Source organism: Mesocricetus auratus, unplaced genomic scaffold (genome assembly GCF_017639785.1).
Source record: "Mesocricetus auratus isolate SY011 unplaced genomic scaffold, BCM_Maur_2.0 Super-Scaffold_100009, whole genome shotgun sequence".
In the NCBI taxonomy this organism is placed as follows: Eukaryota; Metazoa; Chordata; class Mammalia; order Rodentia; family Cricetidae; genus Mesocricetus; species Mesocricetus auratus.
In genome coordinates, this window is record NW_024429193.1 from 2,398,157 (window position 1) to 2,414,312 (window position 16,156).

At 42.8% G+C, this 16,156-nt stretch overlaps 1 protein-coding gene across 3 annotated transcripts in view; it reads right to left on the bottom strand.

The window, feature by feature from the left end:
- Negr1 (neuronal growth regulator 1) overlaps positions 1–16,156 on the bottom strand; it is a 727,936-nt gene that overhangs the window by 234,088 nt on the left and 477,692 nt on the right. For all 3 annotated transcript variants that reach the window (XM_040751546.1, XM_040751547.1, XM_040751545.1), the window contains exon 4: positions 296–427. In XM_040751546.1, coding sequence (XP_040607480.1) covers positions 296–427 — 132 coding nt within the window. The remainder of the gene's footprint in view (positions 1–295; positions 428–16,156) is intronic.

The window sequence follows — 16,156 nt, forward strand, 5'->3', positions numbered from 1 at the left end:
GGTGTCCACCAAGTCAGGCACTGGAGCTCAGGTATCCACCATGTCAGACTCGGGAGGAGGAGGGGGCACCACGTGTGTGCACGGTGCTTTAGAGGCAAAGGTGAAGACCGTACTGGGAGACTTCTGTTTGTACATCATCCAAACCACCACTGGGATCTGCCGGGGCTGCTGTTGTGCATATATAGGTCTGACCTAGGTAAGCGGCGCTCACCAGTAAGGGCCCCTTGGAGTAGAGCAACCACAGCGGCACCATACATTTACCAAGAGTTAACGGTGATAAACGGAAGGTACTTACAGTTCACGACCACTCTCACTTTCTTCACATCTGGGAATGAAACATCGTTCTCTGCGCTGCATTCATACTCCCCAGCCTGGTCCCTTGTAATTCCATAAATGTCCAAATACTGTCCATTCTCAAATGGCTTTGCTACAACAACAATAACAAAAAAAATACACACCACATTTAATCGTTGCTGCCGCAAGCTTCGTTCAAAGAAAGCAACCACCTTCACAGTTCCTACCAGATGACAATTCCACATTAGTGGGAAATTAAAAAAATTAAAAATTTAAAAAAGAGGCCCCAGGATAGGATGACCATGTGGTCTACTTAATCAGTTGTGGTCTCCAAGCCCTTCACATGGCATGCCCATGTCCTTGCAGTGTAGATGGAATTCACCAACGTGGCTTGGTGTATGTTGACTTTTATAAGATCTCATTTGGACACTTCACCTAACTTAACACTACATTTCTCTGAGGGAACCTTCCCTCCACTCATGGTTTCCATCCAGATGGTTCAACGAAAATACACAGGTCTATAAAACCAGTGCCAAGAGCCCCCATCCAAAATTGCCAGTGCTCCCAAGCAAGTCATACTGTAAATGCTATATGCAAATCACCAGCGAATCTCAGGAAAAAAGCTTAATGACTTTCAGCTAAGAGTTAAGTGGTTATACAAACAAACCGAATTATCTTTATTTTTTTTATTATTCCGGGGAAAACATTCTGTTCGACTAAAAATAACAGTAGATTAACAATACAAAGTCATATTCACAGATGGAAGAATATCCCCAAGTTTAATGAGTTTGGAAATGGAGACTCCTTTCCTCAGTAATAGGATCTGTTCTCAGATAAAAAAGCAGAGTCATTCGGCAGCCAGAGTCCTGTCAGTAGAGTCTCTACAGAGACGTTGTGGTGATAAAGTGGGCGGCCTCCCTCCCTGTCCTTTAACTGGATGTGACATGCATTCACGTGTCAATGCCTACAGAAAGAGTTGGGAATCAAACAGTTTTCCCACTGAACAGCCTTTTCCAGAGTCAAGACTGTCTTTGTCTTCATGCTGCCATCCTTCCAGAAATACAAGGATCCAGAAGTTAGAAAGTTAATGGGATTCACTTCTAATAGATCTAAGGAAATTCAGTTACAGCCTTTCAGACCTAGAATGTGTTGATTAATGGATCCCCCTGTGGGTTTTTTTTTTTTTTTTTTTTTTTGGTTTTTCGAGACAGGCTTTCTCTGTGGCTTTGGAGGCTGTCCTGGAACTCACTTTGTAGTCCAGCCTGGCCTCGAACTCACAGAGATCCGCCTGCCTCTGCCTCCCGAGTGCTGGGATTAAAGGCGTGAGCCACCAACGCCCGGCCCCCCTGTGGGTTTTGCCTAGGGCAGTATTTGCCATCACAGTTTGCCCTCAGAATGACTGTGACTGCCACTGAAAAAACGGGACATGAGTGTTTTCGAAAATACACAACTCTCTATTTATTACCAGGTTGCTCTCAGTTTGCTGAAGGTGAGTGTTAAACATCTGAGACGGTTAGTTGGCTGACAAACTATTGGGGGGAGCAGGATTAAAAAACATGGTAGCTAACTTCACAATCCAAACTGCTGAAATCCAGTCGTGGCGAGTGTTTGCCACGAGGCTTGTTGCGGGTTACGCTGCTGGGGTACCCCTTGGGGGAGGGCGTGGGAAGAAACAGCACCAAGGACTCAGGCACAGGGAGCCAGTGAGTAGCAGAGCATGCTGCAGACTGCTTTATTAAGGAGGTTAGTTAGACCTGGCTTTATAACCCCTCCCAAGGTCCTATTGGTGCAGGTGGCTGACTCTGCTGCATTATCCTTTCCTCATTGGTGTCTCTGGGTCAGTTGTCTCTCCTTAGCAGTGACAAACTCTGGGCATTGGGGCAGGCTTGGTGGCTTGGCTCAGGGAGGAAGTGCCTGCTTTGCATGCATGTGCTCATGAGGTCTGGCCTGGGCACCAGGGACAGGGCAGCTGTTGACTTGGGTAGGCTGGCCTCAGTTTCTCCTCCAAAGGCTGTGATCCTGTCACTCATCTATACACTGGCACAGTGCTCTTTCCCGGGGCTCCTTTTTTGTCTTATTCTCACAACTCCAGTTTTGAAGGCTCAGATCACTTCTGTTAAAATAATTGAAACTTGGAGTACAAATCCTCATCTACACCAGACACATACTGCAACCTATCTGAGTGGTCAAGGTTCATGCAATCATTAACCGAGTAATTAAACACAGAGTCTCTACACACGTGCTCTTTATAGTTCTTACTGCTGAATCTCAGAGGGATAAGAACACTGGCCTTTATAGTATTGAAGGTTAGGGATAAACACCACAGACCTTTGATTTTCATTTTAATGGTTTTATTAACATATATCAATTATACACGATAATGAGATTCATCCACACACTTTTCTACATGTACTTGATATATTTTGGTCATATTCATTCCCTATTACCCTTCCTTGCCCCTCTCCTCTACCGTCCCCATTTATCTCTGTCCAATCCCCCAGGCAGCCTCTGTCCTGCTTCCAATCCTTGTGTGACCTAGTGACCTGTTTCATTAGAGTTGTTGGTAGGAGTTTGGGCGGGAGTTTATTTCCAGGAGCATGTGCTCATACTAGTGGCTGCACCCCGGAAGAAAGTGCCCCTCTTCCCATCATTGACTGTCATCACTGTGTAAATTCTCATGGAAGGGTATGTCTCTTGAACTCCTTTTCCTCCCAGGAGAAGATAACATTGTAGCTTTTTTGTTAAAACAAATACAAGGATCAATAAATATAATAAAACATGAGTTCTGGGCAGTGGTGGCACACGCCTTTAATCCCAGCACTAGGGAGGCAGAGCCAGACTGATCTCTGTGAGTTCGAGACAAGCCTGGTTTACAACAGGTAGTTTCAGGACAGTCTCCAAAGCCACAAAGAAACCCTGTCTAAAAAAAAAAACAAAAAAATATACTGATAATAAAACGTGAGAGCAATAATAAATGTTACAAACCCTGAGAAGCTATATAGGATCCCATAGGTGGTAATGTCAGCATTGCATCAGCTAGTTCCAGAGATGACATTAAAACCTACTGTGTGTGTGTGTGTATGTGTGTGTCCTTGGCGTGGACATGGGTGGCACAATCTACAGAATCACTTGGGAGATCTTTCTTCATCTTGACACGGAGTGAGGGCTGAGTTGATTGGCAGCCAATGAGTGCGTGGTAGAGTCTGCTGTCAGTTACGTGGCTCCGATGTGAAGATGCCTTTCAGGAGGAAATCACACCGCAGGGTCATCTTGTTATTCCCACCTGACCACTGGAACGTTAGATCCGATGCTGCTTCTACTCTCCGCGCCATAAAAGGTAGGGCACAGGGAGCCTGCCTTAGGTGGGAAAGGTGTCCATTCTGAACTCTTCTCCGCTCAGTTTCCAGGGCTGATGTTTCCCGGCGCTGAACTCCAGATTGGAAAATGAGGAGCTATGTTTGTGAAGATAATAAATGCTCAATAGGGCATTTCAGGACGGTTCAGCTCAACCCACCCCACAGTGGAAGAGAGGGACAGGGCTCGGCGGATATAGACAGAAATGCCAAATACCATCAACTCTAGAAGAGACAGAGATCATATGGGTCCTTGAGCAACTTCTATGGATGTTCATGGTGTGATGCTCTTCATCTCCCAGTAGGTACCATGCAGTAGACGCCCCCTGGTCACGGTGCCTCCACTCCCACCAGTGAAGACCCTATGCTGCTCTCTCTGGGTGCTGTCATGTCATCTTCACACGGCACACACTTAAAGAATTATCACTCGAGTGGGTGCTTGTAACGGTAAATGAGAATAAAGTCCTATGCACTAAACGTCCACATTTGAAGACGTCCCCTCTCTGCTTTCACAGTCAAAGGGGAAGGCAAGGAGTCTTAGAAAGAGTTGTCATGTGGACTGAAGACCTGAGGTGACAAGAGAGTGACCAGTTGAGAGAAAATCCTGCGGAGTTATTGTCAGCCCTTTGCAAGATTACAAAGACTAGCTAAATGTTAAGTGCCGCACCGAAGGCAAAAAAGATAAGAACTGACTGTAAGGTAAACAGTTTTCCTTTGCATATAATCTCTTCCAAAGAGGGACATATTTTTCTAAGGAATAAATAAATAAATAAATAAATGGAGGGCTGGAGAGATCATTTAGTGGTTAGGAGCTCTGGCTGCTCTTTCATAGGAACCAGGTTCAATTCCCAGCATCCACATTGTGGCTCATGACCTTCTGTGTTCTGCTAGCTACACCGCTAAGGAATTGTCAAGCTTCGTCTAGAAGCCCCTGACCCACAGCTCTATAAACACACTTAATATTGTGGTATAACAGTAGTTAGCAACCACTCTTCAGATCCACTTTTAAACAGTTTCCAAAATCTCTTGTTCAGGGTTTCGTGCAGAAAGACACATTGTCAGAGTCTCACGTTCACTAGAACTGGATGGGACCCCTCCATGAGTTTATAAAATAATCTTTAGAGTGGTCATCTGCTCATAAAGGGATGGTTATTCTCAACATAGCTGAGATCGTGAAGCACCTGTTACAGGTGTCACCTCGTGATATGTAGTCAGGGATGTGAGGTGTATTTTCTGGGTCAATATCCCAGCTCCATCATCCCTGAGCTATGTCACCCCTCTCTGGATTCTTCATTATTAGTTAACCCACATGCAATGAATGAGGGCAGTGACAGAGCCTGTCTTTTTGGGTCATTCTGGGGGATGAGTTACCCAAATAAATCACTCACATCATTGTAGGATGCACAATGAGTGTAAGAAACACCTTATCTATCTCTTGTTACAATGCATAGCTTTGAGTGTGCAGGAGAGTTTAGTTTGGAGATTGTTTCCACACTGATGGGTTATTGTATTCAAGGATTCACTTCTGACTTATCACCGTCTTTAATAGATGTAGCAACTAGGAAGCTGAGCAGGAGACACTAACTGCAATGACCAGCCCTGCACTCCTGTCACCTCAGCAGTTAAATAAACACACATATCTTGTCCTTCATCCGTTAATAGAACTGTAGGCTTATCCTTCGTTGGAGTTACTTCTTGGGGACAATGCAGTCTTCCCTATTTCTTGCATGTGTGTTTATAAGTTTACATACGTAAACACACATATGTGATGGTCTGAAATGTTTCTAGTATGAAAACAGTACCAAGAAGCAAAACAAGCCTTGAAACATTGCTTTTCTGGTAAGACTTGTAGAATGATGTAACAGGCAATGGGGTTCCCACTGGACACCTCAGGATAATAAATAACAATTTCAGCATCAGGAAGTGCTGCATCATTTGCAGTTGGTGGCTAGTGAGGTTCTATAGATCATCAAATATTATAGGCTATTGCTATCACTCACCTTCCCTCCAGAACCGGAGGGTAGGTAAAGTCATTATATTTTCACAGGACATGGAGAACTCAAACTGGAATTGACCTGGAAACACCATCCCTACTCCCTAGTGTTTATAGTGCTTCAAGTGCTACTCATGGTCCTGGAAAAGAAATCACCAGCCTTACATAGCTGCCAACCCTGTAAGCTGTAGTAGAGAACAGACTGGCAAGTTATGCCCACTGGTGCAACATCGGTATGAACATTATGGAGTAACCAAACACTTCTGATTTGAATCAAGGTGGGACTCAGAGCAGGTACCAAAAACCAATGGTTATACAGATCATAGGTCCTCGGTGAGAAGTTAATCATATTATTCTGCTAAATGGACATAGTTTTAAAGCAACTCCTAAGAATTTATCAAATGATGCTCATAAATATATCTCTAAGCCTTCACTTCACTAAGACTCTTGTTGCAGTTGACGGCAATTGACATTGATTTGCAACTGGCCGAGCTGAAGGAAACATCAGACTGCAGAATGCTTAGTCCTTAATAAAACACCTATATCACTCAACTACCCCACAAGGCTCGGGGATCATTGCACAGAAGAAAGACGATGAGAGCCAGAGGCAGTAGATGACTGCAAGGAGATAGTCTTTTTTCTGGACACAGCAGGATGGTTGCGTGTAAGAACTCACAGCAGTTGTGACAGAACGCACAAGTCCTACACAAGCTCAAACCAGACAAAATGATGGCATGGGAAGAAGCAGTGAGCGTGAAGTCCGCATCATCCCTAGCTGAGGAGTTATCGGCAGCCAGTAGCTGCTGGAAGAGGGAGAGTTGGGTTACTTTAACAATTGTAAGCCCTTGGCAAGTGAACCGACAGTGGATTGCCCTACATCTGAGAGTGGGTGGGCAGCAGAAATGGCTCTTGATGGGCTTAAAAATAAAACAACAATCATACCTAGAACACGCGAAATTGAGAAGGGAAGACGCATCTGGGAGGATTCAGGAAGGTAAATGCGATCAAAATACATTGCATTAAATTACCAAAGAATGAAACAGCAGAATGAGACAATGCTCGTGGTCAACCTTCACGCATTCTACCTTTGTCTGCTACTGCCGTGGACTTTTCGTATCATGCTCCACCATCTGACTTCCCAACATCCTGTTCCCTGAGAGACCAGCAAGGTACAACGTAAGAACTACTTACGGAACGTTTACACTGTGCTATGCACTGTAAATAGTTTATAAGGTAAAGTACAAGAAGCGATCCAGTTATATTCAAGCACAAACCTACTTAAATAAAAGGACTTGGGCGTTTATAGAGTTTGACATCTGTGGAAGGTCCCAGAGTCAGTCCTCCGTAGACAAAGTGGACTCTCTTGGTAGAACGAGGCAGTCATGGCTAAGCCGTTAAACATTTTGCTGATGAACTTAGCTACAGATGTGGAATCAAAAACCAACTCCTGAACCTCAGGCTTGGAATCACACGAGGCTCAGACACCTAACTTAAAAACAAAACAGGCAGCAGAATGGCCTGTGGTAAGAACTATATTAAAGTGTACACATATAACTCTGGCTTTCAGGACAGTAACGTGTTGTTTGGATGTGTGCTGGCTTCTGAAAAATGCTTTTGGATCTCATGCTAACCTCTTGTAAATGCTGTAGCCATGTTAGTAAACCCACTGGGTTAAAATCAATAAATTAACCTTGCTGTCAATTATCCCACAGTTCTTTAGTATCAAGGGTGTGTGTGTGTGTGTGTGTGTGTGTGTGTGTGTGTGTGTGTGTGTTAATCAAAGCAATGTCTCCTCCAGAGAAAGCTTCTTCCTGGTCACTGGGACAATCAGATCAGACATCAAAGGTGGGCTTGCCAAAGGGATTATGTTAAGAAGCATAACATTAGGAAACCATTTTGGAGGACTCAATCAAATCACCAAGGTCTCAAGAGCAGCAGAGTCACGGTCACAAAGATGGGACATGAAAAAGCCTCTACCAACCTCTTCTGACTTAAACAAAGTGAGGTATGAGCCACTTCAAGGGAAGTTGTAGAGGTCCCTCAGCCACCAGCCAGGTCCTGATTCTCCATGAGAGTTTCTGCCTGGGAACATACCTGTCAATACTTGGTCTCTACTGAAGAGCTCTCAGCACTAAACTTCTAACCTACAGAGTACAAGACGATGCTTTTGTTTTTTGATCCTATGAAGTTTGTGGCAATCCACTACAGGAACCACATAGAACTCATGCCACGCACTCAGCTAAAAGCAGCCAGTGCATTCTGTGTTAAAGTACTGGAATTGTTGGTGGCCACTGCTCCAGCCTAGATTTCATTACAATTTGTGAATCTGCCTCCACATACACACTGCTCTTTCTATATAATTTTCAAAGACAGTAGGAGATAGAAAAGTTCTCATGGTGTAATTTATGAAGTCGCTGAGGTCATTAATCCTTTCGAATAATGCAAGTGAGTTTCGGGGGAGAAAAAAATGAATTCCAAGAGAACATCCTTTTTGTAGCAAAAACCTTTATGAGGATGTACTAAAAATATATCGGTTAATGCAATTCTAGGAAGTGTTGTTTGAGCACGGAAATAATGGAATTCCAAGGTGCAATAAGAGAAGGGTTATTAGAAAAGATGAAATTATGGAAGCTACCCCCCAACCCCCTGCCCCGAGATGATTCTAACAGGGTTCAGAAGCAAATAAAACAACCAGTAAATAAAAAGCTCAACTTTCCCAGTTCTTTTTTGTTTTGTTTTGTTTTTCTTTGACGTTGTCATAGTCTACCAGACAGTGGTGAGGGAGAAAGAAAATCTCAGTTCACAGTCATTACTTTCCTTCCTGATTGTCATTTGCTGCTTATGTTTCTACACTTTGTCCACTCAGATGACAGCGACTGCACCCCGACTTCTGACCAGCTAACAAGAGCTTTCCTGCTTCAGAAAGTATAGAGTTCATTGTGGAAATAAAATAATGAACAGCTAATTTTAATAATCTCTAGTAGGTGGTGCATTTGGCATAAATGCAGGTTCTCCTCACCCACCATCACGGCAAGAAGGAATTGCCTAAGCAAGACCGTGGAGACTGGATTACGTCTGAACATCAGCTTCATGAGAGTGGGCAGAGGTGAGTCTGGAGTTACCAGCAGAAATCATAGGTTAGAAGGGCTTTTACTCTACAAAAACAATTTGCCTTCTAGCTGGGAGAAGTATTAGATATGCAAGGAAAAGAGTCCTGGAGTATAATTCATGTTCTACTTTTAAAACTCTGCTTCTGGAATTCCTCTCCTTGCTGTGTTTAGAAACAATGACCCTGTGCATCATCTTAATATTTACCCCTCCATGAATGGGTAAAACCTAAGGCCCAAGCCTTTCGTACTTTAGACAACAGAAAGCATCAGATTGGGATCCCTTTGGCACACACAGCTGTGCTTGTGGAGACAAGCTCAGCTCGATGGACGCTCACTGCCTTGCTGAGGGGAGGAATGAGAGCTAACTCAGGCAGCAGTAGTGACCTGAAAGTTCTGCTGTCTAGTGTGACCATCAGACCATCAATGCCTCTTTGCAAGAGCTCACCCTGGCCTGATGATCACTGACATCCACTTAAGGAAGTGGGGCATTGCAGAGGGTCATTGCACCCTCACCTGAGACCTCTTGTCCATTCTAGTTATCCACACGTGATGCTCTCCTGTTTTCATTTGGCCATCAGACTTGGAAAGTGCCATGTTACATAAGTCTAGGAGGTTTAACGAGGCAAACTCCATCTATAGGGAGGCCATCATCTACCTCGGAGGAATCTTATTTTGGGTTATTGCTGAGTCCTCTTGGAGGAAGTAGGTAAAGTTTGTGTCTCCCCAACGAAGGGATTCTGACGAGTCCTACGGGAATGAACCTAGACAGACAAAAAGCTAGAGAAATCCAAAGTCATTGCATGTCCCTTATCAAGTACTGTGTTATATTGCCACTGGGTGGAGTTCCTCAAAGCTGAGAAAGGAGAAAATTGGTGCCTTCTTGTTAAAAATGCAGAAATAAGAAAGACTTCAGATTGTTTGCTTGAAACCATATAAGTCAGTGACAAGGGCACACCATTCCAAAAGGATCAGGTCCACTATCAGTGGGGCGAGTTACAAATTATAGCAACAAGAGAATAGGAAACACATTCAAGAAAAAAAATATATTTGGTAAAAGAAATAATGAAGAGTGGTCATCAGTGGAATCTAAGTGGACAATCAGTGGGGAAATCAATGAAACAGAAAGTTGATCCCTTAAAAGATCACTGAAATAAATAACCCTTGACCAGATTGGCAGAGAACAAAGAGGAAGGCGGCCAGGCTGTGTTCACTGGCCGCAAAGGAAACCAACACTGACGGTCTGGGAAAGTAAGCAGCTTGTGAGCAACAGATTCTGATGGACCTACCTCATGGTCGAGATCAAATGACGGACTTCTCAAAAGACAAAGAAAGAAGTAGAAAACTTGCATATTCAACATATTTCAAATGTAAGAGACCAAATTTCTAATTCAACACTTTTGGGTGTGTATACACACTCAACTTTTCAAGCAAAATAATACATAACTTGCAGAGATCCTTTCTGAAAGTTCATAGGGCCTCTCCTTAATTCATTATATGAAGATATTATTACACAAACATCACAACAATGGACATAAGATGTCAACCATGAGAACATAGACCTGAAAACCTTAAATATTCATAATAAATTCAATATTTAGTAAAAATAATGATAAGAGACTGTGGTTTGTCTGAATGAAAAATTCAGTCAATGTGATTTACTATACCACCACCATCACCACCAAGAAGAAGAATAAGCTTTCTATTTACATTTTTAAAGATCATGGAAAGAATTCAGTATTTAACTAAAAAAAATGGAAAATGAAACAACTTTCAGAACTTGATGGCTCCTATGAATAAATTACATCTCCCCAGGATGTAATGACAAAAGGATAAATGTTTCCCATCTACTGTGATCAATTACAGGGATCCACTCCGAAGCTACTCACATTCTGTATATAATAAGTGAGCACTCACTCCTGCACTTTGTTTGACTCTTAATCCTGTGAATGTCCTAGATGGAGATGAAGGGAGATCAGTATGCCTTGTGACTGGCAAGGACATCACATGTAAATAATAAACACACAATGCACCTGAGAGATATCGATAATCTGGATTACATCACAATTGGTAAAGCTTGCTTTGGTAATAACTCAGATAATTAAAAATTCAAACCACGTGTGAACCACATGTCAGACAAATGTCAGAGAAATCACCAATGTCAGGGCTCGTATTCTCAAATGTTGAATAAAAAGTCACAAAAGAAACCTTCAGAACTCAATGGAAATAATGGTGGTTTAACGATGAGGCCATAGTAGATTCATGTTTAAGGCCCATGACCTCACGAGCCTGGGGTAGCGGGCTAGATTCCCAGTGCCAGGAATTATTTACTTCCTATTGAATAGGCCGCAAGTCCAATTAGACAGCTACTAGTTACCGCTAACATGTACCACTTTTTGTTCCTTGACAGATATCTTACCAAGCTGGTCATTCTTATGGTTCATAGGTATTGCAGCGAGAATATTGATCCCTTTCTTCCCTTGGCAGTTTGCACAGTATTTTCTAGCTTTCACTATAGAAGCTAGACTGCAGGAAGGAGGCTTTCAGGTCAGATTCAGCTAAAAGCATTCAAGTCCTGTGTCTTCAGCAATTAAGGGGGCCCTCCTCAATCCCGGAAAGGCAAGCAAGAGAAAAGACATAGTCTATATTATTTTAGGAATCTCTTGGACTACGCTGACCAAAGAGTCAAAAGGCATTTTTCATGCCTGGTACTGGGGTTTTGTTGTCTGTGACTCTTTGGTGGAACATTGTCAACTCAAGCGGTTTAACTTCCTTTAAGGTATACACATACAGACACACATGCATACACATGCACAGACACACAAAGAGGCACACACACACACACAGATATGTATGCATGTGTATCATGCATACATTTGGACAAATGTAAGTCTTTACTACCCTGTAACTCTTATCTTCAACCCACAGGCAAATGCACCTTCCACCCCTCACCAGAGCAGCCTCTCTTTACAGCAGACGGTGACCATTGCAGAAAGTCTCCAGTGGACTGAATGCAGAGATCAGCAGACTCTGCGGAGCCCAGCCCCGGCAGATGCATCTACACCACAGCTACTGCATCTGTGTCTCAGGGAACATCCCAGAAGAAAGCACAGAAATGCTATACGAGCCAGGACACCAGCAAGTGTGTCCTAGAAATGTCTACGTAAACCAGATCAGAACGATGGCAATGGCAACGGGCATGGTAATGTGGTAGAGTTGAGATTTTACAGGGCCTCACCCTGGACAAAGAACTACAGGAAACTAATGACTGCTGGGAGAGGGAGAGTTAGCCTCTCTCAGGGACGAGCCCCATGTTTTTGGTTTTCCAATACAGAGCAACCAACCCTGATACCATGTACACATAAACAACAAAAATGGACTAAGCAGGTTGCATTTACATATCTGCATGTACTTATATGCACAACAACTACAAAAAAGAAAAAGAGGCTATTGGTTTAGGAGTGGAAAGCCATGAAAGGAGTTTCAGGGAGGGAACCTTTGAAATCTGGGAGGATAAGGGCAAGGAAAAGTGACATAATCATATTTTAAATAAAAAATGTATTAAAAAACCCTCAGTTTAAAAAAACTAAAATAAAAATTTACAGCCTCGATAGAAACACAACCCAGTTAGAGAATGAATAAAATATTAGAGTAGGCTTTCATTATGATGGCACTCACGCATCATGTAGTAATGAGGTTTATCATTAGGCATTAGGATGACCAATCAATCACTCTGAAATCAAAGATGGTATTCACACATCACATAGTGACTATTTTTATCAATAGATTTTATGATGATCAATCACACTGAAATCAAAGATGGTATTCACACATCACATAGTGACTATTTTTATCAATAGATTTTATGATGATCAATCATTCTGAAAGCAAAGATGGTATTCACACATCACATAGTGACTATTTTTATCAATAGATTTTATGATGATCAATCATTCTGAAAGCAAAGATGGTATTCACACATCACATAGTAACTAGGTTTATCAATAGATGTTAGGATAACCAATCATTCAGAAATCACAATGGCAAGCACAAAGAAATGCTACTGCAGGTATTTTTAGAAGACTCAAACAGCCAACAAGATGGCTGATGCCCCTGGAGAATAGAAGTCTTCTACATTGTTGGGATGAACTCACCTTGGGAGCCTGTGACTTAACATGTAATCTAATACCTTCACTCCAAATTTTAATAGTTAAACAAAACTGTATGTGAATGAATAGTAACAACAGTACTGACAATCACTAACAGCAAACTCTACCTCAATATCCTTCAGCCTGTATGTACGGAATTGTGCTGCCTTTTATTCCTAGATAACATGCTATCATTTAGCTATAATATTATCCACACATATACACCACGGGTGAATCGCAAACACACTTCACTATATTGAAGAAGCTAGACTCAATGGTATCATTTCATTTGCATTATAATTTAGAAATTGGAAAAATATCAGGTTGAAAACGTTTATTTTCTATCAGGAGCTGGGGTAGGTTGGATGACTGACACTAGGAGGGGACATCATGAGGGGATATCATGACAGCGAAAATCACGTGTCTCCATCAGAGAGGTGAGTGGGTGACTGTGCCTCTGTTGAAAGCCTCAAACCTACTCACTTTAAAAATGACTTTGTCAGACAAAGGCTTATGGAAACATTGCTGCACACCCACTAACTTCCTAAATGGGAAAGATTTAGGACTTCAAATAGTGGTGAGGGTGCAGAGTTCAGCACAAGTCCTCCCGAATAACTCTCATGGAAATCGCCCTGCCTCGCTCCTGTTTGTCCCACAGGCAGTGAGGCGACTCTTAGTATTCTAATTGGTTTTGGCTAACTATGCTTTGGCTGTTCTACAGAGGCAATGTGAATTACAGCCCATGTCAGTATCTGTCACCTCAGGATTCAGGGGGTTTTCTTGGTGCTGTCCTGCTGAATTAGCTTTGTGACCCAGGGCCCTGTGTGAGTGATGTGCTCTGTTCTTCGTGGTATGCCTGGATAATGGAACCTGGCTCTCTGTTGGTCTATTTGTGTCATAAGTTCCTGTAGAGAAACAAAACTGCCAGGGGATTGCCTGTAGGAAACACACTCGCTTCTTTACCTATTTTAAATTTTCTTCTCTGCGTATTAGAAAACTTTGACCTTTGAGTGTCTTACTTAAGGGCATTTTAAAACTGTCTTTAAAGGCTGAGTCTGGTGGTAAACATCCCTCCCACCAATATGTCAGAGACAGGGAGGTGTTATTACAAATTTAGGTCATTCTGTACTATATAGCAAATTCAAGGTTAATCTGAGCTACCTTGTAGCAAGATGGAAAGGTACTGTTTCAAAAACTAAATGAATAAAACCAAGAGTTGGAGCTGCAACTAACTCCATGCTACATTGTTCTGCCACATGCACAGAGCTCAGGGTGCTACAACTAGCATTGAAACAATCAAATAAAACCCTTTATTAAACTATTGTTTTGAAACAGGATATCCCCATGTAGCTCTGGGGGGGGGTCTGCAACCTCAATCTCAACCCAGCCAAAAGCCCACCTCATTTTTGAGGCACATTCTGTCACTGAGCCCAGGGCTATCCACTTGTATCCAATTGCATCAGACTGGGGGGCAGGCCCAGTATATTCCTATCCTGCTCTCCTGCAGTATGGGATGGTAAATACGTACAATGACCACAGCACCTGAGTCTTTGATGGATGCCGAGTATCAGACTCAGGCCCATATGTACTTAGCAACCAAGCCTCCTTCACCACCATTCAGTTCACATTTAGCATCCTATGGTCACTTTCTCCATAAGGACAAGATCCAGATCTCCTTTATAGCATCATGGACACTAAACTTGGGAGTATTATGAAGCCTCAATTAGACTTTTAATTGATGTAAATGCACTGATAAAACTGTGCACCGGCTAGGGTGTCTGCCTCTTGCAGGTGAAAATTGCGTTGCGGAAGCACCCAACAGAATTTAGTCTGTGTCAACTAAATGTTGGCTGGAAAAGTAGTTCAGTGGCCCTAAACTCATGCCAACTCCTTCTGAGTAGCATGCCAGGTCCTGAAATTCCCCTGCTTCAGCTTCCTTCATGCTGTGGTGATGGGCAGAAAATGTACACGGGTCCTTTTCCGGTTAGACGACAGCTTCTCGTCTGTGAAATACACTTGTTTTAAGCCTTTCTGCTCCCAAAATTCCTGCTGCTTAAGCATTCTGTGTCTGAAAGCATCTTTTGTTACAAGCCCTGGCTCAACATGAACATGGCCTAACAATGACATTAACACCATAAGCCCACTCGTAAGGGCTTCCTGTCAGTCCTGGCCAAATACTCTGTGAGCTGATTGAAAAAAGTTATTGAATTCATTCAACAGCCAGAGTTTTTATCTTTAACATATTTGTTGTGCCCAAGGTCCTATTAAGGAGAGAAAACATTTGACAAAAATGAACTAGGTCTTTATTTCTGATGTTTTTGTTGTTTGTCTTGTGCTTTTTTTTTTTTTTACCAAATATATGTTGGGGTGTTTCCAAACTTCAAGTTTGTTATAATTTGTATAAGTGCAACCACAGTTATTTCCTTGGACCTGGGAGAGGGCTGTTAGTCAAGCACTTTCCACGAAAGCAGGGGGGCTGGGTCCCCCAATCCCACGTAAAAATCCAGGCACAACGTCACATGACTATAACCCTGGGAAGTTGGAGATGTGTAGCCCAGCAGCTGGCTTGCTAGTCAGTCTAGCCTATTTGGTGAGCTTGAGGTTCAGAAAGAGAGACCCTGTCTCAAAACATAAAGAGCAAACAGAGAAGGATGCTCTGGTCTCTGTGTGCACACTCGCATGCATGTACAGGTACACACACACACACACACACACACACACACACACACACGCATGTACGCAAGAAACAACAGGGTTTTTTAAAATGTATAAACAGGTCCCTTTGCCTTTAGCAGTGGGGATTCGGCAACTGGTTGTCCAGAGGAACGATATTCTGTCAGTGTCAGAAGTGAAAGGCAGCAAGGCAGGTTATTTGTGGTATGACAGAAGGAAAATTAGAGAAGACACATTAATGTTTTTACTGATTACACAAGGACCACCGATCCTCTCAGAGATCTAAATAAGTCCATTTGTCTTATAAGCCATGAAAGAGAATTTTGGTAGCAAAAAACGTGTGCTTACAACCCCCATCTAGCAGACTGCTGACCCCGGCGCCTGCACCGACTTTTGTTTAAAGCCTCCTCCTTTATTCTCACACCACAATGGGGATTGTGCAGTCCAATGGCAGAGGAGAGCTGCACAGACGTCCTCTAGGCTGTACCTGACCTGACACAGTAGGTGTCAGTAAGCAGTCAAAAATACGGATAAGCAGTTCTGTACCAGCCATTGCTGGGGTTAGAGAATGAGGCACAAAACAATGGA